The sequence below is a fragment of the Gymnoscopelus braueri genome (genome assembly GCF_963280865.1).
Source record: "Gymnoscopelus braueri genome assembly, chromosome: 7".
Taxonomy (NCBI): Eukaryota; Metazoa; Chordata; class Actinopteri; order Myctophiformes; family Myctophidae; genus Gymnoscopelus; species Gymnoscopelus braueri.
In genome coordinates this window covers 34,995,647-35,016,667 of record NC_137608.1, presented here as the reverse complement: position 1 = coordinate 35,016,667, position 21,021 = coordinate 34,995,647, and the positions used below count along the sequence as shown (strand labels likewise).

The 21,021-nt window shown below is 41.5% G+C and overlaps 1 protein-coding gene across 1 annotated transcript; it reads left to right on the top strand.

Moving 5' to 3' along the window:
* The first annotated feature begins 1,716 nt into the window (after positions 1-1,716).
* cds2 (CDP-diacylglycerol synthase (phosphatidate cytidylyltransferase) 2) lies at positions 1,717-20,807 on the top strand. Its single transcript, XM_080432849.1, has 13 exons — positions 1,717-1,932; positions 6,623-6,765; positions 7,088-7,184; positions 7,962-8,059; positions 9,257-9,396; positions 14,194-14,252; positions 15,926-16,008; positions 16,200-16,287; positions 17,103-17,171; positions 17,377-17,529; positions 17,865-17,984; positions 18,613-18,716; positions 19,100-20,807. The coding sequence occupies exons 1-13, from the start codon at positions 1,864-1,866 to the stop codon at positions 19,233-19,235; spliced, it is 1,359 nt and encodes a 452-aa protein (XP_080288975.1). The 5' UTR covers positions 1,717-1,863; the 3' UTR covers positions 19,236-20,807.
* Positions 20,808-21,021: the final 214 nt, after the last annotated feature.

The window sequence follows — 21,021 nt, the reverse complement described above, 5'->3', positions numbered from 1 at the left end:
CCACCAGGGTGTTGTTGATGGAAATAAATGGAAAGATCCCTAATTCTGCAGGGAGCAGGACTTTACCAGGAAGAAGAGTCCTCTTTCTTTTCTGCGTTGAGCTTGAGGTGGTGGGAAGACATCCACTGTAAGATGAAAAACAGAAATACACTCTTCAACGTGTGTGTAGAGGGGGGAAGGGGAAAAACAGTTGCGTGTTCAGCATAACAGTGATAGGAGAGCTTGTGAGCAAAGAGATGCTTAGAGGGGGGAAAAGGAGGGGCCAAGCGCAGGCCCCTAGGGGGGATCCTGGTCAAGACTGATGTAGGTCGGACCAGTCAGGTAAGAGGAGAACCGCTTGAGTACCGTGTACCGTCCCACAAAGTATGCGCTACAACATCAATTAGTCCACAAAGTATACGCTACAGCATATTAGTCCACAAAGTATGTGCTACAACATCAACTAGTCCACAAAGTATGTGCTACAACATCAATTAGTCCATAAAGTATGTGCTACAACGTCAACTATAGTACACAAAGTATGTGCTACATTATCAATTAGTCCACAAAGTATGTGCTACAACATCAATTAGTCCATAAAGTATGTGCTACAACGTCAACTATAGTCCACAAAGTGTGTGCTACATTATCAATTAGTCCACAAAGTATGTGCTACACCATCAATTAGTCCACAAAGTATGTGCTACAACGTCAGTTAGTACACAAAGTATGTGCTACACCATCAATTAGACCACAAAGTATGTGCTACAACATCAGTTAGTACACAAAGTATGTGCTACAACATCAATTAGTACACAAACTGTGATGCCAAGGTCAGAAAGGATGTCCACGGCAAGCTGACGCGCACGCACGCACGAACACATGCTTTTGAGACTTTGCTCAAAATGTTTGTGGGCTTTTGCTGTCATCTGGTGTTGAAGGTGAAAACAGCACCAGGATTTCTAAAGGAAGGACGTATCAGAGCTTTCCCTACTACCACCCATAATAACGTGTTTATAAACTAATGCATACTCCAGTCTCTCTTGTCTTTTGTAAAGAGCTGAGGACACAATGTTTTCACTTAAAACTTGCACTTCAAGCGTGACTGCTGAAGTAGGGACACAGAACATAGGAAGTGCCAATAATAGGCTAACATACAACAATAACTATAGGCTAATATTATTATTATTTAAAAAATGATATAATTTTATTCGTCTACCATTTGATGCATGTTTTGTTGGTGTTTATGACTGCTGGTGTGCTGGAGGATGACATGGCATGCAAAACCATTTCTGTGGTAAATAATGCAATTTGCAAGTGCTAACTGGAAATATGGAAGAAGTTCATGACAACACCTTCTTTGACATTCGGTAACATTTACAATTGTTGGAGGGCCAAGCTCAGGCCTCAGGGTCCATAGAGCTTTGTAATGTTTGAACAGCTTTCTGCTCGCCCCAAAACACAGTCGGCCCAGGCAGGGAAAATCCGGCGGTATTCACCTGGTATTTTGGGGCGAGTCTTCCGGTTACCTTACAAACAGCAGTCGTATCATCATCATCATCATCATCATCATCTACCATTATTATCATTATATATTATTAAATTGCATAACCAGTAGGTTTGTTTGCCAAAATGACCATATCAGAATCTGACTGTCATATGCAAACTATGAGGGAGGAGCGACAGTGCAGAGAGGGGTCTGGGAGCTGACATGACGTCACAGCCAGAGAGTCAACATTGAAGGGGAATCTCAGGCGGAGTGACTGTTTAGGGGAAAGTGTGTGTGTGTGTGTGACAAGCGGAGACGTGCTACACACATCTGTGAATCAACAACGACCACAGGACCTTTGCCGTCATCACTGGGTCGGGAGTATAGCTGTTAAGATGACAGAGCTAAGGCACCGTGGTACGACAGACAGCGAGCTACAACAGCAGCAATCCGAGGAGGACAAGGTAACGGACGTTAGCCTTGTCGTTCATCTCATCACCGCTGTTTGACACTGACTGGAGTGGAGGCGGACAGCGGAGCTCATGTTAGCCAAATAGCTAACGTGTTAGCAGAGCATCCCCTGTAACAAAAAAAAAAGCATTCTGTGCATTTAACTAACAGATATAATTGTGATACATCATGTAGTGTGAAGTAGATGATATACTAGATGATATAGCTAGGTTAATACTGTTTGTTTTGGTGACGTTTGCTTGCCCCATGAACTCTTAACTCTGTGGTCTTCTTAGCTACTTTTTGTGCTATTTTCGGTGTTCTTTTTAAAATAATAATGACGTCTTACGTGTTACTTTGGATCATCATCATAATGGTGCTCGTGTTTGTCAACATTATCCCCAACTCCAGTCAAGGCCAGGAAAGGGGCGTGGCCGACGTGCAATTCATTTTGGGGACATCATTTGACAGCAAGCAGCCAAAAATAGAGCAACGTGCCGACCAGATAACGATAGAATACGTGAAGCGATTTAAACCCATTGGCTATGCAGAAATTTAATTTGAGTGCTATATCCTAGGTCTATCTTTCTTAATTAAACTTTTCCATTTAAAAAAAGGGGGCAAAAAAGGGCAAACTTCAAGCACACTCGAGCAAGGACTCACTTAAAAAGCCTTTAATTTGAAGACTGCATATTTAAAAACAATAAAATGCCACATAAGCCATTACATTTTTTTGTTTGATCATTGTTTGGAGTGTAATGCATTACAGTCTGTAAAGGGTTTACCTTTGTAACATGTACCTTACATGTACAAGTACCATAACATGTTGCTCTGTCTGAATGTCTTCAGTTGGTTTTACCTTTTATGTAACAATTCGCTGACTGCAAATAACATTTAAATAGTACATCTCTTAAAAATGGATTCTATTTGGCTGATTGCATTTCCTCACACAGGTTGTTGCGAAGTTTAGAGACCTGGCCCATAGGCTATTTCTTAAAAACAACTTTATCTGTAAAGCTAACATGTCTGTACTAAGGGACTAAAAGGGAGGTAAGCTTCTGTAACATATGCCAGAGCCGAGTCATTCATTGTTTTACAAGTAGTCAATGAAAGTAGTTTGGGAGATTAAACAAGCTTATCAGCCACTGTGGCTTGTGTTAATTGTCTTAAGCATATTATGTTACATGATGAGTGTAAACACAGCTATGAACCATTCCCAAGTTAACCTGGCAGAGCTCAACAAGCGAGCCCACAGTCATCACCCTGAACACAGGAGAATAGTGCTGCTGAACCTGGGAACTTAATCTCATACTGTACGTAGTCATTTTATTTGTGCTGCATTTAATGTACTATTTCTGATAAGAAAATGGAGTAGCAAATAAGCTACTCACAGGTTTGAGGCTGATGGTTTTACTCACCAAGGCTGACATGCCTGACAAAGTCTATTTGAAACATTGATTCAGTTACTTTAGACACCATAAGTCCAGTGTTTCATATTTCTTAAATCTTTACCTCTATCTGGCCGTCCACTCCCCTTCTATTTTCTCTTGAATAAAATGATTGGCAGTTGAAATCTAGATTGCAACTTTGTACAGTCCATTGGTTAGCGCCTAATCCATCAATCAATCAATGGACAACTCAGAGTCCACAACACCTTTTATCTGGAGTTGGTTAGGATTTTTTTTTTAAATATATTTTTGCAGGCTTTTCTGCCTTTTATTTATAGTACACAGTGGAGATTGACAAGAAACGGCGAGAGACGGGTATTGACACACAGCAAAGGTCATCGGCATTGGGACATCAAACCCGCGACACGCTGTCAGGCCATTTTAGAGCCTATATGTGGTACGGGCCTAGACCGCTAGGCCAGCGGGTGCCCCTGGTTTAGATTTGATACTGGGCCTCCCTCCCTTTCTCAGAGGAGAAAATAACATAACCCCTGTCTTGAGGATAAACAGAAATAGGTTATCTACAGCTGCCAGCATCAGTAGGCCTGCACTTTGCTCATGTCAGCCTACTAGACCCATTTTGTTGTGGGCTCTAATAAATATCCTACTTTGTGTGAATATTGTCATGTGTCCTTCCTGAGCCACTTTTCACTGTGCTGACTTTAGTTTATCTAAGTATTAAGGGAAAGGATGCATAAAAAGCATGCTGCACTTCAAACAGTGTTTTTAGTATTGACAGACGGTATGGAGTTTTCTCCTATCCACTCTCCAAAGATTCTGGGACAGACCTCGGCTCCAAATGTTTTTGATTGAGGCTTAATTTGTAGAATTGTTAATGATTCAGTTCTGGTTTTCCTCAGAATGGTACACTTCCCATACTTGAAGTTTTCTTTTTAAGACAAAGATGAAAGTTGGGAAGGATAAAGTGAAAGGAAATTCACTGGAGGAAGGCCCTGTGGTGTTTCATCCTAGGCCAGCAGGGGTACATGTGGTTCTGGAGGAAAACATTTTTAACCACTGCATAGAAAGACACATTTGTTCTTCAGGGGAGTTCACAAACAATTCGCTGGACAGAAGTCTTCTGTCAGTAACTGGATTGAGGCATATATATAAATTTGACTGATGAGTTCCGGGATAATACAGCTGAGAGAACTGAGACGTGTTATCCTGTTCACCCCTTGATTTTCTTTTTTATCTGCTTAATAAGGGACTAGGCTCTGTGCAGTCATTTTAATTGAAAAAATATTTTTTTTGCACCAACTTAATGCCAATAAACCACTTTGTGGCTGTGGCTATTGTTGAATACGGCTGTCCTAGAATGCTGTCACGTCACCAGTGAATTTAGACTGTCTGCTGTTATCTAGGTGAAAAAATAAATGTTGATACAGTAAGTGGCAAAAACATCAGTAAACTCACTTACCTCCCTCAATCTGGAGGACTAATATTGGTGACTTACTAATTATGATAGCAATATACTTCAAGAAATAATTCAAGCTGCAGGAAATGTGCAGGCCTACTGTAGACCAGTGGGCCCAGAGCTCAAGCCAGGAAAGACAACATAAGTGATCTTGATTTATAAATAACTCATTTCCTAAACTCAGTTAGTGATGAGCACAACCATGGTGTCTCAGCTAGTTTCACACTATTCATTTTGTTCTTGGTTCAGAATCAGGACTTTGTCGAAGCATCTTGCGAGTTGCGACTCCCTGTCAGGTTCTCCTGACCCACTGGTTGCGAGACAGTGAGCTGAACAAAAGAGGACACACTCTGCAATATGTCTTTTCTCTGAGGAAATGTGAAAGGGGCAAGTGGGGGAGGGAGGTGGTGTTTATGTGACAACTTACTGAGGCCTATTTTTAACCCCAGCATCCTGAGTAACGGGATATGGTTTCCATAGAAACTAACAGGCCAGGAGGTTCCATCAAGTGTGATGAGAGCGAGACAAAAGAGTGTCTGTATGTGAACTAGTCTTATACATTCTTATTTTTTAAATAATGTGTCTGTGTGTAGATCTTGAAAGTAGGCAATTGTTCACTGAATTTGTGTGGAGTTCAGTGTCTTGTTAAAGGACTTTTCAACATTGGCTGACACATGTCTGTTGATACCAATACAGTGTTCAAATGGGGGGAAATGATTGTAACCAGCCCTGTGTGTGTGTGTGCGTGCACGCTAATGACACCTGCGCGCACACGCGCAACAGAAGCTGACCATCTGTTAGATGAGGTGAGAGGGCTTAGCCTAATATGGTCAACATCAGGGGACAGCGAGCAAAAGGCATTTCCCTCTGTTATGAAACATAGGCTTACAAAAACACATGGAAGAGGGGCCTCCATGTATTTTTGTATGAAGCATGCATGCCCCCAAAATATTTAAAATGTACAGTAAATGTCAGAGAGACAGACTGAGAAATGCAGAGAGACAGACTCAGAGGGACAGACAGACAGAGACCGTTAATTCAAAAATACACTTGGTCAGAAAACAGAAACCCCAAGAGAGTTAAAGACAATCAGAGACGGATGGATATATTATAGCCTATGATGGCTGCAGAGGTGTGTTGCCACTCTTGTGATGACACTGTCTGCTGCCTGTTACTATGGAGAGGCTGTAGGCGGGCCTGTCGTCATCAGGCCCCCAGAGAACAGAGGGAAGCAGCACATTAACAATATGCCGTACATGGGGAGTTGTAGCCAATGGCACCATGCTTAATAACCTCCCACACACAAACCTTTTACTGGAGAACATCACATGACAATGCAAATAATATATTCACATTTGAAATATATGGAGTACATATTGCCTGTGAAACACTGAATTGTTTTTAATAAGTGCAATTAAGAAAGTAATATTACTTTTATTTTTATTATTATTATTGTTAGTAGGCCTAGTTATAGCCATTAATGTTTCATCAACACTTTGGTTCATTGGGGAAATTACTAAAATAAACTAAAAGTGAAATTTGCAGAAATTTAGCAGAAAGTAAGGGAAAATAAGTATAAGTTGCTTAATATAACACCTGCTATGTAACACATCTACAACAGAACAGGCATAATTGATTCTCTCCTTTCAGTGATGGTGATGGAACTTGTTTGTGCAAAGTTTGTGTGCACTTGAGAGATCAGGATATGAAATACTGAGATGTGTGGCTTGTTAAAGTTTTACCTTATTTTGCACTGCATATGTCTGTAGTCTGTATTGACAACAACGATGACCTCTGTAGCCTGCTGTCTGTCTTACTGTGTCCTTCTGTCTCTGTTAGGGTTCAGAGAATGAATTGAAGGCCGAGAGGGATGGGGCGTCTGACACAGAGTCAAAAGCTGACTCGGGCGTCCCGGAGGTGCCGGTCCCCACTGACGACACCCCTGAGGTTCTAAACAAGGCCCTGTCTGGTCTTTCCTCACGGTACGTTCTTTTTTTTAAATAATATAATAGCTCATTAGTCTTAGCCCTACTCCATGACTTCAGAGCAGGGTTTGTGTGTGGAGATCTAATTTAGTTAAACTAAAGGATGGTCTCTGTATCACTAGGCTACAGTGGTTCCCCATTCTCTTACATAAGCCATTTGCTTTAACTTCTTCTGCCTTTGCTGTGATATTGATCTTTTTTTCAAGGTTGTATTGGGCTTTTCCAGGTCCATATTGGTTGTTGTGTGTCACCTTTCAAAGGACATTGAACAGAGCTGTTTGTTTTGTTTGCGTGCATGTTGTGTTTCCACCCCTTTCAGATGGAAGAACTGGTGGGTGCGAGGAATTCTGACCCTCGGTATGATCTCCTTCTTCTTTCTAATCATCTACATGGGCCCCATGGTGCTCATGGTGATTGTAAGTACAGGACTCTAAGGAAACGGCTTTACACAAGAGTCACATGTGCTACTATTTAGGAGTATGTTAACTGTCATACAGTATGCTTGTCCTTTTGATGCATTTCATCATTTCATGGAGACAGATGGTTGGATATCTGACTTAAGGTAATAAACGCTGGCAAGGGGATAAAAAAAACGATGTTTTAATATCAGGCGGTCAATGTGTTTAAGCTGTAAGCCACAAGAGGCTGTGGTTTAGCGTGGATTTTAGAACGACTTAGAAGCGCAGTGAAGCATGTCGTGGAGTGGAGTGCCTCCGACCCTCTTAGTTGTTCTAAAATCATGGTAAACCACAGCCTCACGTGGCTTCGTCTTGGGTAGCCAGATGATCAAAGGTCTCCGCCTACTGATGCATTTGGGGAAATCCAAATTCAATGAATGGCCTTGGAGATAGCCAGCGGTAACAAACCTATGCCCATTGCAAAACTAATCCTGATAACATCCCTTATCTCACCGATAGTCTTTACATGGACACAGTTTAAGCTGATGATCACTTTTCCTTGTCTGTAGATACCTCCACTTAAAGGTTGCCTAACTAGGAGCTACAGTCTGTCCAAGTTCAAGATCTCTTGGGAACTCTTTACACATTTTCTTTGCCATTGCCATTTCCAGTGTTGACTGATCTGAACAGTAGGCGTTCAGGCTGGATGGCACATCTGTGACAGCTGATCAATGAGCCAGGGGGCCCTTAACCAATACTCTTATCATAGATGGAGCATGTTGCATCTCTGTACAGGTGCTGTGTGTCCAGATTAAATGCTTCCAAGAAATCATTACTATTGGATACAGCGTGTACCACTCCTACCACCTGCCCTGGTTCAGAACCCTTAGCTGGTGAGCGCACACACACACACACACACACACACACACGCACTCACTCACCCACCTGTGCATATGCACTACAGCATAGGAGTTATTTGATATGTTTTTGATGTTTTAAACTTTCTCACTTTCTACTTTTGTTTTCCTACATTTTATTTTATTGCAGACTTCCTGAGGTTTGTCTGGTGACCTGAATTCAATTTCCTGCTTAAAGATGGCCCTAGATTAGAATAGATGAAATATTATCAGCAACAGCACTGTGAATAATCAGCTGTCTCTCTTATTAAATTAGTAGTGGGTAGTTTTATTTCTGTACTGGTGATGAATAGATTTCTAGTGTCATAGTACAGTATTCTTTGATATTCGCTATATGTTGTGAGTCTGAAAAACCAGAGAGTAAACATAAAACTATATGACATGTTCAGTTTGTGATCCGGTATATTATAACATATAACTTGTATTGCAGGTTTGGTAAGTGCACACCATCATTTTCTGAAACATGTTCACATGTCACATTCATACTGTTAATATTCCCACTATGGTGCTGCCCTGTACAGCCTCAGTCCTCTACTGTTGGTGGATAAGCTTATTTCACACAAGATTTTAACCTTTATTTACACTTCTGAACAAACCTTAATCTCATTATTATTTATTTTTGTTATAAATTTGTATTTTTATAAGAGACAAAAAAGGGATACAAACCCTGCACCCCCAACACCAACCACCACAAAATGGCTGAAATGGATCATAACTATGAGAATACTACCACAATATTCACAATATAATAATTCAAATAAACGTAATCAAACAAAGACAAAGTTAACCAAAAAAAGAATACAAATAATCAAATAAAAATAATAAATCAATCTCATTATTCTTTATTGAATAAATGAATTTGTAACAACCGATGCTAATTCTTATACCCATCTTCCCACCAAAACATGTTAATAATTTAAATATGGTTCCTTCACTGGTAACCACTCTAAACATCTTGTGGTAGATCTCTGTTAAGATGTCTGCCATGCCTTTCCATCACGCTCAAAATTGCACCTGTTTTTTCAGCAGGCATAGCGAATGTGTGCACAGTAAAATCCCCAGTGTTACTTTAAGTTTGAGAGTTAGAAATTGAAAAAGTTACACAGTAGAGGATTTTACTGTTAAATGTGGAGCTATGTTATCTTATTACCCCCCCCCCCCCCTCCTTGGTAGGTACTTCCTGCTGTGTGTGAACTACTTCTTCTATGGTGAAACGGTGACAGACTACTTCTTCACTTTGGTTCAGAGGGAGGAACCACTGCGCATCCTCAGCAAATACCACCGCTTCATCTCCTTCGCCCTCTACCTCACAGGTACATTCACATACTGTACATACATGCATGCACACATTTGGACAAAATGGCCCACAATGTCCTCCAGGTGATACACACACACACACACACACACACACACACACACACACACACACACACACACACACACAGCCGGGGTTGACACTAACGGCTGCCCGACTGCCCGGGGCAGGTAAATAAAACCTGTAGGCAGGTGGAGTTTGCTTTCGGGTTGACCGACCGGGCAAGTGTGCGTTTGAGTGAGGATGCAACCATCTTTATTTCGCTATAAACACAACACGAGATATCTGTCTAAAGACATGAACGTGGCTAGAGCACTCTGCCCCCCCTTCTCTCTCTCTCTCTCTCTCTCTCCTTCCCGCCCACGCACACACACACTGTGTGTAACACACACACACTCTACTACGTGCAGTGGCTTTTATGAGCTCTGGAGAAACTGTTGAAGCTGTTTAACTCTACTATGGGCGGGCGTATGTGTGAGATGAGCACGGCTGCATGCATCCCACCCACGATATAACACCTGCGGACTTTTGTTGCATGTGCTGCAGTTCCCTAGTCCCTGACTGAAGTGTGAAAATACAAGAATGCAGCAAGCAGCTTATAAAGCCTAACCTCACTCCGTCAAATGGAAGAAGCTTGCGACACACATTTTGTTTCACAGCGTACTTGCATCTGAGACTCCGGTCGCAGAATCGATGACAGACAGAGTTTCATTTTTTCAAGCTACTAGGCAGGTGATTGGATGATCCCGCCCCTAGCAGCCGCTGATTGGTTCGAATGCGCAGCAGTACTCTGTGAGCAATCCCAGACCCTCCTTCCTGAAACCAAATGCAAATGAGATTTCCGGAGGGAGGGGGGTTTACCAGGCTATATAAAGCCTTCCTTATGTCAGATACAAAACAGCAGTGCCATCCCAGTACCTACTGACGTTTGTTTATTGAACGGTCAAAGCTTGAGAAAGTGTGAGAACTATTGATTTTAGAAGGCATTTGTGCAATCGGCCTCATTTTATATGCCCCAGTTCTTGTACAACAGTAATTCTGGCAATAAGTGTTGCAGACTGACACTTCATACCAAACAGGATGTGGTGTGAACATTTACCAACTCGGTTTCCAGCTCAACAGAAACCTGGCTCTTATACGGCACTTTAGATCTTCACTTAAAGGTTTAATGACATTCACTTTTACACCACATTCAAAGTCTTTGTCCTGGTCCTTCAAAAGTGTAAAAAAAGTTTTAAGTGAAAATTCCTTTCCAGTGATCCATGGCAGGTGTTTTTCTCTCACATTTCTAAAGCCTTTTCAACTGCAATGAAAAAAGAAATCTTTGCCTGCGGGTGTCGCTGGTGAGGGATTTTGCCTGTCAATCATCGCCTCTGCTCCGCCCCCCCCAAAGGAAAGGATAGGGGAGGGGAGGGGCAAGGAGGAGAGTGGGCGGGATTAATCGACTGTGACCTCACTGTCGAAGGGCCAAGCTCAGATTACTTTTCAGCCTAATTATTCAGAAAACCCCAGACCACAGAAAATCCACTGAATGTTCTAAGTTCAGGTTTTTTGGGTGTAATTGAGGTCATAAAACCCCAAATAAAACATTGAAAATAAAAAAAGTGAAAATGAATGTCATGATACCTTTAAAAGGCGTTGCATCCATACCTTTTATATCACTTTTTAGGTACTAGTAAAAATCTAATGCAGAGTGACTTGGAATGAGTGGGCAGGGAAGGGTTCATTGTTTGTTGTGTGCTCTTGCATAGGACAGTACTCTGATTTTACTGGACAGTGAAATTCATTAAGTATTTATTTTGAATCCTTTTTCTTATTTGAAATCCTAAAAAGCTCAACCGTTATAGCCTTAATTATAAACCTTAATTTTGTGGTTCCCAGCAACATCTCTTAAGGCGGCTTTCCATATACATGGACTTACCTAGCCCCACCCCACACCGCCCACCACAGCGACGGTTTCCACTACAATGAAGTGGGTAGAGTGGTGTGTAAGTGGTACTAAACTGGTGCCTAAAAAGTACCCAGTCTTGGGTAGGTCTGAGCTGGGCTAAGCGGGGCTAAAGCTGTGATAAAGCTGATTGGTCGGCTCACAGCTGTGTCTGTCCACTCAGGTGTCTGTAAAATGTAAACACTACGGTAGCAGTGTTGCCATGTCCACTTATTATAAGCAACATTGGGCTTATTTTTCTGTAAAGTTGCTTGTAAATATTGGTAGTACTTTTACTCCACTACAATTATCTGAAAACGTATTAGTTACTAGTTACTAGTTACTTTTCAGATATAAATGATTACATTATAAAACATACATTAAGCCCTATTTTATACCTAGGCTATTTGAAAATAGCCGATCTACAAGCTCACAACGCATCGCATCATTGTAGATCTGCTATTTTCAAACATTTTAGTACTTACTTTTGGTACCTTAAGTACATTTTGATACCAATAGTTTTTGTACTTTTACTCAAGTAATTCCAGACTTTCACTTGTAGAGTGCTTCTACATTGCAGTATTGATACTTTTACTTAAGTAAAACATTTGAGTACTTTTTCCACCACTGCTTGTTTCTAAAATGTAGTTGATTATTTGGGGCTTGTTTCATATGTTGTTGAAACCAGTGGTTCTTAAACATTTTCATGTCAAGGACCCCCAAATTAATATGTATTTGTCAACATTATATATGTATATATATTTTTTAAATAGCAGATGCACACACTCACAATGCGTCGCATCGCTACGCGTTGTGAGTTTGTAGATCTGCTATTTTCAAATAGCCGTAGATAGTCGCTTCTTTTGGGATTGTTTTCATAGACCTGATTGCTTATTTTTTTCTGCTAAACCTGGCAACAATGAATGTGCGACGATACAAGCTAATAAAGTTTTTTTATATAAGTGATGGCAACGTGTTTAAACACCACACAGGTCTTCCCAACAATAGCGAAGATTAAAGTCAGGGTGAACATGGCCAAATAATAACTTAAGAGCCAAACTAGCTCTGAGGAAGCACGCTAGCATTTAGGCTAACCCTGTAGCCTGAGGCTAAGTTGGTGTGTTAAAGAAAGGGGCGTTGATTTCCTTCGGGAGGGGAGGGGAGGGTGGGGATTTTGCGAGTGGGGACTTTTGTGCAATGGAAACGCAAGACATTTTGAAGCGGTGCGGTGCGGTTCTGGACTGTACTGGACAGTGTCGTGCTTATGCTGTGATGGAAAAGCGGCTTTAGTGAGTGTTCAGGCCTTCTCATCATTTCACTGTGCTGTATTTGACACAACATGGACTAAGTATCCCCTGGTGAAATAGGTGTAGCATCTCACACACCCTGGCAGAGAGATGCCCTCACACCCACCCAGCCCTCACACCTACGTTGCACCGCCGATCCGACCAATATGTCTGAGTCATAGTGTCGGGGGCTTTGTCAGAGTACCTCTTGTGCCCATCTGTCTGTGTCCCTTTTTTACTGGATATCCGAACTACTCGACCGCAGGCATCGCACTCCCTGGAGTCCTTGTTACTGCCTGTTTCTGTCTGTTTACCTGTGTCCCTTTCTATGCCCATATATGGAGATCTCCGTATATGTCAGTCCTTGTCCCTTTTATTCCCATATATGGAGTTCCCTGATGTCATCAGTATAACTGCCCATGTATTGGAATGTCCATATATGGGCATATTGGTTGGATCGGTGGTTCTGGACAACTGGATATCCGAACTACTCAACGGCAGGCATCGCACTCCCTGGAGTTACTGCGCGCGCCGAGTTTGAAGTTGGTCGGGCCCATATATGCACATGACCATGACCATATGGGCATAGACTCTGTGCCAGAGAGGTTGGATCTGTGGCTCTGGACAACCGGATATCTGGATCCATGTCCCTTTTATGCCTGTATATGGAGATTGTTGATGTCATCAGTATATGCCCATATATGGAGCCGACTGATTTGACACTTTGAAGTTAGACAACACACTCCATATTTGGGCGTAGCTGCATTGGGAACTCTTATATGGTTATGGCTGAGTCAAAGTGACATGAGCCTGACGACGTGGTCCACTGGCCTGCCTGCCCTTAAGCCAATTTTAATATAACAAGACCAGGAGACCTGGTTCTGCCAGACCCAGACTTCACATGACGTGTCAGCCAGTGTCTATGCCCAGAATGGAGAGTACAGTGGTTGATGAGCTTTACTTAATTACATACTTGTGACATAATAATGATGTCATGAATAGTTCGTGACGAAAGGGGGACAGACTTTTTTGGCTGGGGCCGGGGGACAAAGTGACCATGCCCATGTATGGACCATGTTCTATGCCCATGTATGGACAGACTTTTTTGGGGGACAGAATTTTTTTTGGCTGGGGCCGGAGGACAAAGTGACAGACTTTTTTTTGGCTGGGGCCGGAGGACAAAGTGACCATGCCCATGTATGGACGAAACGGGTACAAAGCCCCATGTAAGCCCGACCCCTTGGGTCTGGCAATAATCTAAGTTTCAGTTTCCCTGCCTAATGTCAATGGATTATTTTCATTCAATAAAAGCAGTTTCACTGTCCATGATTTCTCCATACTGTGTACATAGTACATACAGTATCCCAGTCTCAGGCCTCACGTCTGAAATGAATGGCTTCACCAGTCCTGCAGCTACAGTATTAACTCTGGGTTATCTCTTTATATGGGCCGATCTAATTTTAGCCAGAGTACAGCAAAAGGGATCCGGGATTTATCACTCAGTTAATCTTCATTTTTACAGGCAGTACATTTCTGATTCCTTAACAGACCTCCTCACACACTGTTGGCCTTTGTGTTGTAGGTTTCTGCATGTTTGTGCTGAGTCTGGTGAAGAAGCACTACCGTCTGCAGTTCTATATGGTGAGTGTTTCCTCTGCCTCCTCCCAGACCCCCTGCCTGGAGGCTGCTGGATTATCCATGAGGCATGTTAACATACAGGCCTCCAAAAAACTAGGCCAGAGATACAGTAATAATCTATAGTAGGGATCACGTTTGTTTTGACCCATATCTGATTCAGATCCAATGCTACAAAATAACTCCCAAGTCTAAGCGGTAGCAGTGATGTTGTTAGGTTTTCGATGTAGTCAATGGGTCCCAGGACTTCTATGAGTCCTAATAAAATAACATTTTGCCATTTAGACAGTATGGCAATATTGGCTGCCTTTCATAGTTTTTGAGGCAAAAAACAAACCATGTCACTCTTCCTTTCAATTATTTTCAAAGCAAAAAAGCACAGCCACCTCTGTTTTTTTCATGGACTACTTTGTGCGAGCTGTTGCGAGCAGTCTACAACGTGAACGAGTGCAATCGTGTGGAGTCAATTAGGATTAACACGTACACACAGACGTAGCATGGACTGACAGACTTTATTTGAAGTGGAGCATGTGGATGTAATTATACATGCATAGTGAATCAGTTCTTCAGACCAAAGCTATGGTTCAGACTTAGACCTCATAGATGCGCAGAATACAGACACGCAGCTAAAAATATCACATAACGTGATCGGGGCCTGATTTCCAATCATGTGATCGGATCGCAAAAACAGTCCAGATCTGTCCGAGCCGAAGGAGTGAATGCCGACTGTTGTGCAAGCAGGACATCGTCCTGAAACTGCAAAGCCATGAGAAACTGGTAAAGTACTCAAACGCTTTATATCTGTGGCCGAGCTAATACATTTTTCTACAACCGGACGCTAGAGTGGAGAGATCATAGCATAAATAAGTTTACACGTCAATTAATAACTTTGCTGTTGCTCAATTGGCAGGGGGCTATGGATAGGCAGGCTGTATATTGTCTAAATTGGAGCGTAGCTTTGACAGGAAAATTGCTCCTAAAGCAGATCTGTTCCCGATGTCGGCTTATGAAGAGTGGTGCTGTTCATGACCAGTTTAAAAGACTAAAACACAGTGTCTCAGCTTAGGGTTATAGCCAATGTGGAGGGGTTCCATTAGAACAGGATAATTATTTGATTCTTTACGGTTAGAGGAAGAGTGGTTAGACCAGGAAAGGGAGCCCCAGCAACAGAAGGAGGAAGCTGAGATAAGCGTGGCGAGGTCCATGAGAGTGGGAAGCTGTGGCTGTCAGACAAGACGTGCCAGTCACTTCTGCACAGCTGGAGGTTGAGGGTATTGAGGTTTCGCCAGAGGATTAAAGTGTCGGTGGCCAGTGTAGCTGAGGTTAGCAGGGAACTAGAAGCTGCAGTGTGTCAGGAGGTTGTGGGAGCGAGGTTGAGGTCATTAGAGAGGCTGGTGGCAGTGCTGACAGCAGGTATTGCCACCGCCAGAAAGAACTGTCCAAGATGGTCCCCTGGGTGTGGGGGGGGGGGGCAGTGAGTCTTTTACACACGGTGCTCATCTGTGCTGCTAACTCGTCGATGCTAGCTCTTCGTAGAGTGGATGGGATTAGTTAGGATGGCTACCAGTAGTTGAATTAAAAGTGACACAAACCATTCAAGCTGTATATGGCACTTGGTCAACTGTAGTCTGCTCCAACTGTATTCTGCTACTGATCATTTCTGTCATTGTCTTCCTCAGTTTGGTTGGACTCATGTGACTCTGCTCATTGTGGTGACCCAGTCTCATCTCATCATCCACAACCTATTTGAGGGAATGATCTGGTAAGAAGTATGGCTCCCTATCGCCCTATATATCAACTATGATTTGCTTACATCTTGTATCTTAAAGTAAATTATATGAGGGCGTCTCTATGTTTCTGCAACAAGCAAGCCCTGTAATTGACATATTGCTTGTAAGATAATGTAATTAATTTGTGTAATACTCTCTTCCACCATGAAAATGTTTCATGCAGGTTCATCGTTCCCATATCCTGTGTGATCTGCAATGACATCATGGCCTACATGTTTGGCTTCTTCTTTGGTCGCACCCCACTCATCAAGGTTGGTTGAATAAAGCAGTGATTCTCAACCTTTTCTTTTCCCAATGACCCCCAGTTTGATATGCATTAGGCCACAGACCCTTTTGATACAATTTCTGGGACCCAAATCTACAGTTCACTGTATAACCCTCAGTGTTAATTGATGTATGAGATACTGTGTACACAAATGGAACCAAATGGACCTGTACTGGTCCACTTGGTTCTATTTGTACACTCAGATGTACAGGCCCATAAGGGTCGTTTTAGATTCTAACTATGGAATAATATAACTGCGGACCCCCTGGAATCCCCTCAAAGATCCCACGTTGAGAAGTGTAAGAAAGAACTGTCATCTCAGGTTCAGTGCACTTGGATCCGGAAATGTTATCAGTGGACTGCCATATAATTGGCTGTTAAATACACAACCATGTTTTCGTGTTATTAAATGGTACTAGACATACTGTATTATATTTAACATGCACACCCTGTGGAATTCACAGATTATCTGTGAATTCAATCGCTAAATACACCTCAAAACATGTGAACAGGTTTTTGCTTTTTATGTGCTGTTAGATACATAGTTATACGGAATACAGAATGTTGTTGTTCTGCTGTAATTTAGATTCTGTTCTCAGATTGACATCTTTCATATAGATATTTGTTATATCTTTTTACAAAGATATTATTGCTCTCACTGTCATTTTATCATTGTATTTTATTTTTGTGCTTTAATTAATGCTTTACCATTTTGCTTTAAAGTTGTCCAGCTCTGCAGGTAATGTGCAACATAACTGCCGTGAAACCTAACCAGGTGTTAACCTTCTGTGTCCTCTGCAGCTATCACCTAAGAAGACATGGGAGGGCTTCATTGGTGGTTTCTTCGCCACCGTTGTGTTTGGAATCTTGGTAAGAAGGGAAATGACTACACCACCACCGTTACTGGAGATATTGTCTATTTCTATGGCCTTATCAATTTGTATTTCATAGGGTGTGTTTTATTCTATTATTATTGTTAGCTGTTTTTGTGATAATGCTGGGGACTATACTGTAGCATTGCTTCTTACAATCCCTGGAGAGGCTGTTGAGAGTAACTCCTGTGTTTGTGCCCTAGTTATCCTACGTGATGGCAGGCTGGCGGTATTTTGTGTGTCCGGTGGAGTTCAACAATGACTCCAACAGTTTCCAGGTGGACTGTGAGCCTTCAGAGCTCTTCCAGCTGCAGGACTACACTCTGCCTGCCGTCCTGGTGTCTGCCACTGGATGGGTGAGTTTACAGCTTCTTTATCTCTCAGAATCAGATTGTATTTGCCAGGTAGGTTTGCACATACAGGTGATGTGTTAGCTGAAAAATCTAATACACATCAAATAATGGACAGTTAATGCCATTTTGAGTTGTGTTGTCCTTGTCTCTTTTAGTGTATTTATTGTATCTTACCTGATTTTTAAATCTTCTACTGTTAAGCCCAACGCAATTTCCCGGGCGTGAGCTGCAAAGTTATTTAGATTTGAAATGTTTTAAGAGCCCTTGCTCAGGATTCAAGCATATGTGGGTGTATATATCCTTTGGGTTAATGCTTCTCTCCTTCTCCCCCTCCCCAGAACACAGTACGTCTGTACCCATTTCAGATCCACAGCATCGCCCTGTCTGCCTTTGCCTCCATCATGGGACCCTTTGGTGGTTTCTTCGCCAGTGGCTTCAAAAGAGCCTTCAAGATCAAGGTAGATGTTAACTCTCTCAGTGCCAATGAAATAAAAAAATATGTTCATACTGTGCTAGCATTTTTTTTTTTTTTTTTTTTCAAAGTAAAAAAAAAGTGCTTAGGAAGCGAGATACAGCCTTTTTCAGTTATAAGTTAACTCTTTCAGTGCCAATGAAATAAATAAAAAATGCGAACCTTGCCAACTTTTTTCTTTTTTTTTTTCAAAGTAAAAAAAAAGTGCTTAGGAAGCGAGATACAGCCTTTTTCAGTTATAGGTTAAACAAAGAGTGGATGGAGCTGCAAATCTTCAGATTGGGTTCTGAACATTACATTATTTTTTTTTTAAACTCGGGATAACTCGTTGAGAGAGTTAAGGAGGGCAGCACATGTAATATTTTATATTGTGATCTTTTGTTTTGTACAATATATTCAGTATTACTGAATCATTTCATTTAGGACGCTGATTTGATACTGTCAATATGAATTATAGGAATACAAAAAGTGCACACAATAAATGTCATTATCGCAATGCTAAATGCATTTTTAAGTTAATTGCATCTTGTAATATCTGCCAAGCTTGACTGTATTAGTGATGTGTACACCAGCTCACCATGGTAATAATTTTTAATGCCCTTTGACCTTTACAGGATTTTGCCAACACGATCCCCGGTCATGGTGGGATCATGGACCGATTTGACTGCCAGTACCTCATGGCCACCTTTGTAAATGTGTACATCGCCAGTTTTATCAGGTATATATACGTAACTTCAAACCAAGGTCACCCATTGTCCAGATTTCTGCACCAACACAACATCAAGGTTCAAGGTGTTTTTATTTGTGTACAGGTACATAAGAGTATAATGTTATCAAACAATAATAATAATAATGAAGCAAGATAACGTTGTTTTAAAAAAAATAATAAGATGAAAATGATGGGCACAATTATTGTTGATAACATCACATCAACACAAATTTACATCGATAAATTGTGTCCTCAGCATAAAAAAGAAAACGGGTTAAACACAGTGGTCCCAGGCTAGTTTTGCCCTGGATAATGTAACCATCCACCGTATGACCACTAGCAAGAAGTAGGTCTACTCTTTACAACCCGTTTATGTTTGTCCTCCCTTCTAGGGGTCCAAACCCTGCTAAAGTTATCCAGCAGCTCCTGGCCTTGCGTCCAGATCAACAGCTCTACATCTTCAACTCCCTCAAAACACACCTGACTGAGAAAGGCATGCTGCCAATGCTGGAGGAAGCTGCTGCTTAGTTAGGTCTGCTGGGGGGAGGTTTGGGTATCCCTGCGGTGTTGGTGTGTGCAAGAACACATCCAAGAGAAAAAATCTAAACAGAAAAATCTAAACAAGCCTTGGGTCATTCCATTTCGGTTATGTGTGTGTGAGAGATATGTGTGTGAGTGTACGTACTGTAAGTGTGTGTGTGTGTGTCTATGCGTACATAGGGCATACAGTATGTTTGTTACATCAGTGTTTTCAGGTTGAGTTAGTGAATTACTGTATTGTTACATTGTTTCCTCCATCTGCCACAGTATAGCTACACAATGATGCCACTTTATCTGTTGAACAAAATGTTTGTCAACTGTGGGATATCCTCTATACAGCTATTGTATTTTGTGTGAATATTTTATGGTACATATTCTATTTTGTATTTTTGGTTTTTAATGCACTGCTACTAAAACATTACTCACACTGTATTTCCCCTACTCTCCCCTCCAACTCTTTCCGTTTTAAGTTTCTTTATTGTGATTGATTCTATTTATGCTGAGGTGGTCCGAGTTTTACATTTGGTATATTCTAGTCTATCCTGATGTTGTATTGTGAGAAATTCACAATTGTCATCTATCATTGACCATATTAACTTGGTCATACTCGGGGTTGGGGTCCCCCCACCCCCACCCACCACCAGAGTATGACATAAGAGCAGTTGTGTGAATATGGTCAATTGTATAACCACATCTACTGTTGTCTGTGTCTTAGTTTCTCGTTGTTTGCCATAATACTTTTTCATTTGTCATTCAGCGGCATGTCGGAACACTCAGCCAAGTCATGGATGTGGTACAGTATGATACGACGGGTAGTTTAAGCCAAGCCAATTGGTTCAAACGTGGGTTTCAGCCATGCTAGTTGGTGATCCTCCTTTTCTCTTATGCATGTGCTGTATACTATTTTGCAGAAGAGTTTGCAGACAGCAGTGAGCACACATACAGTACCTTGTCTAAAAGCCATAACGCCCCAGATGATGTGCTTTACTGAGATTATGGGTGCTAGGATGCTACTATTGCATCAGTTTCATGCCCATAATTATGGTGAAGAACTCCTTAATTATTACTGCTAAAGTTACAGTAAGATATGGACAGCAATTCTATTTTTTTTGCGGAGCAGTGGTATTTGACAAGAGGGATGTGAGGGCAAATGCAGGTCATAAGGAGTTTACTGATACACTATAACTTGATGTGGCCAATTACATTATTGCCAATAAGTAATTTCTTTGTCAGTACACTGATTGTTGAAAATGCTAGAACCCTATTACTAAAATTGACTTCAATTCTTTTTTTCCCTCCATAATCCTATCAACATAATTTACCAATGTTGTCCACTCAGTGTGGATGTCTGTTGAATGATGACTGCTATTATAGTATAGAAGCAACAGCAGAATTAGTCTGATGTACCTCACAGTTTCCGTTCAATGGTCTGTTGCCTATATTAAGCGGACAGGCCTTTATTGATTGTTACAGTTGTGTTTAGCAATGTTATGGTGAAGGGATAATTGTGATGATATAAATATGTGGTGTTGGAAAGGGCTAATATAACAAGAATATTCCCCCAAAAAATGCACAATTGATTTCCTCGTAAAACAAAGTGATCAAAAGCTTTAGCCGTCTTTGCAAGAATCATTTTGAGGCTTTTTGATAGTGTATAATACATTATGTATGGTTTAAGTTGGAACAGTGATGGTTTCTGCACCACCAAGTCTACTAAACCTATTCAACTGTAGCTTTATTATTCCCAGAGTAGAGACGGCTCCATTGGACAAGA

Coding starts and splice junctions, on each gene's coding strand:
- cds2 (XM_080432849.1), top strand. CDS start 1,864: ATGACAGAGCTAAGGCACCGTGGTACGACAGACAGCGAGCTACAACAG. Junction 17,172..17,376: donor CCGTTGTGTTTGGAATCTTG/GTAAGAAGGGAA, acceptor TTTGTGCCCTAG/TTATCCTACGTGATGGCAGG. Junction 17,530..17,864: donor TGGTGTCTGCCACTGGATGG/GTGAGTTTACAG, acceptor CCCCCTCCCCAG/AACACAGTACGTCTGTACCC.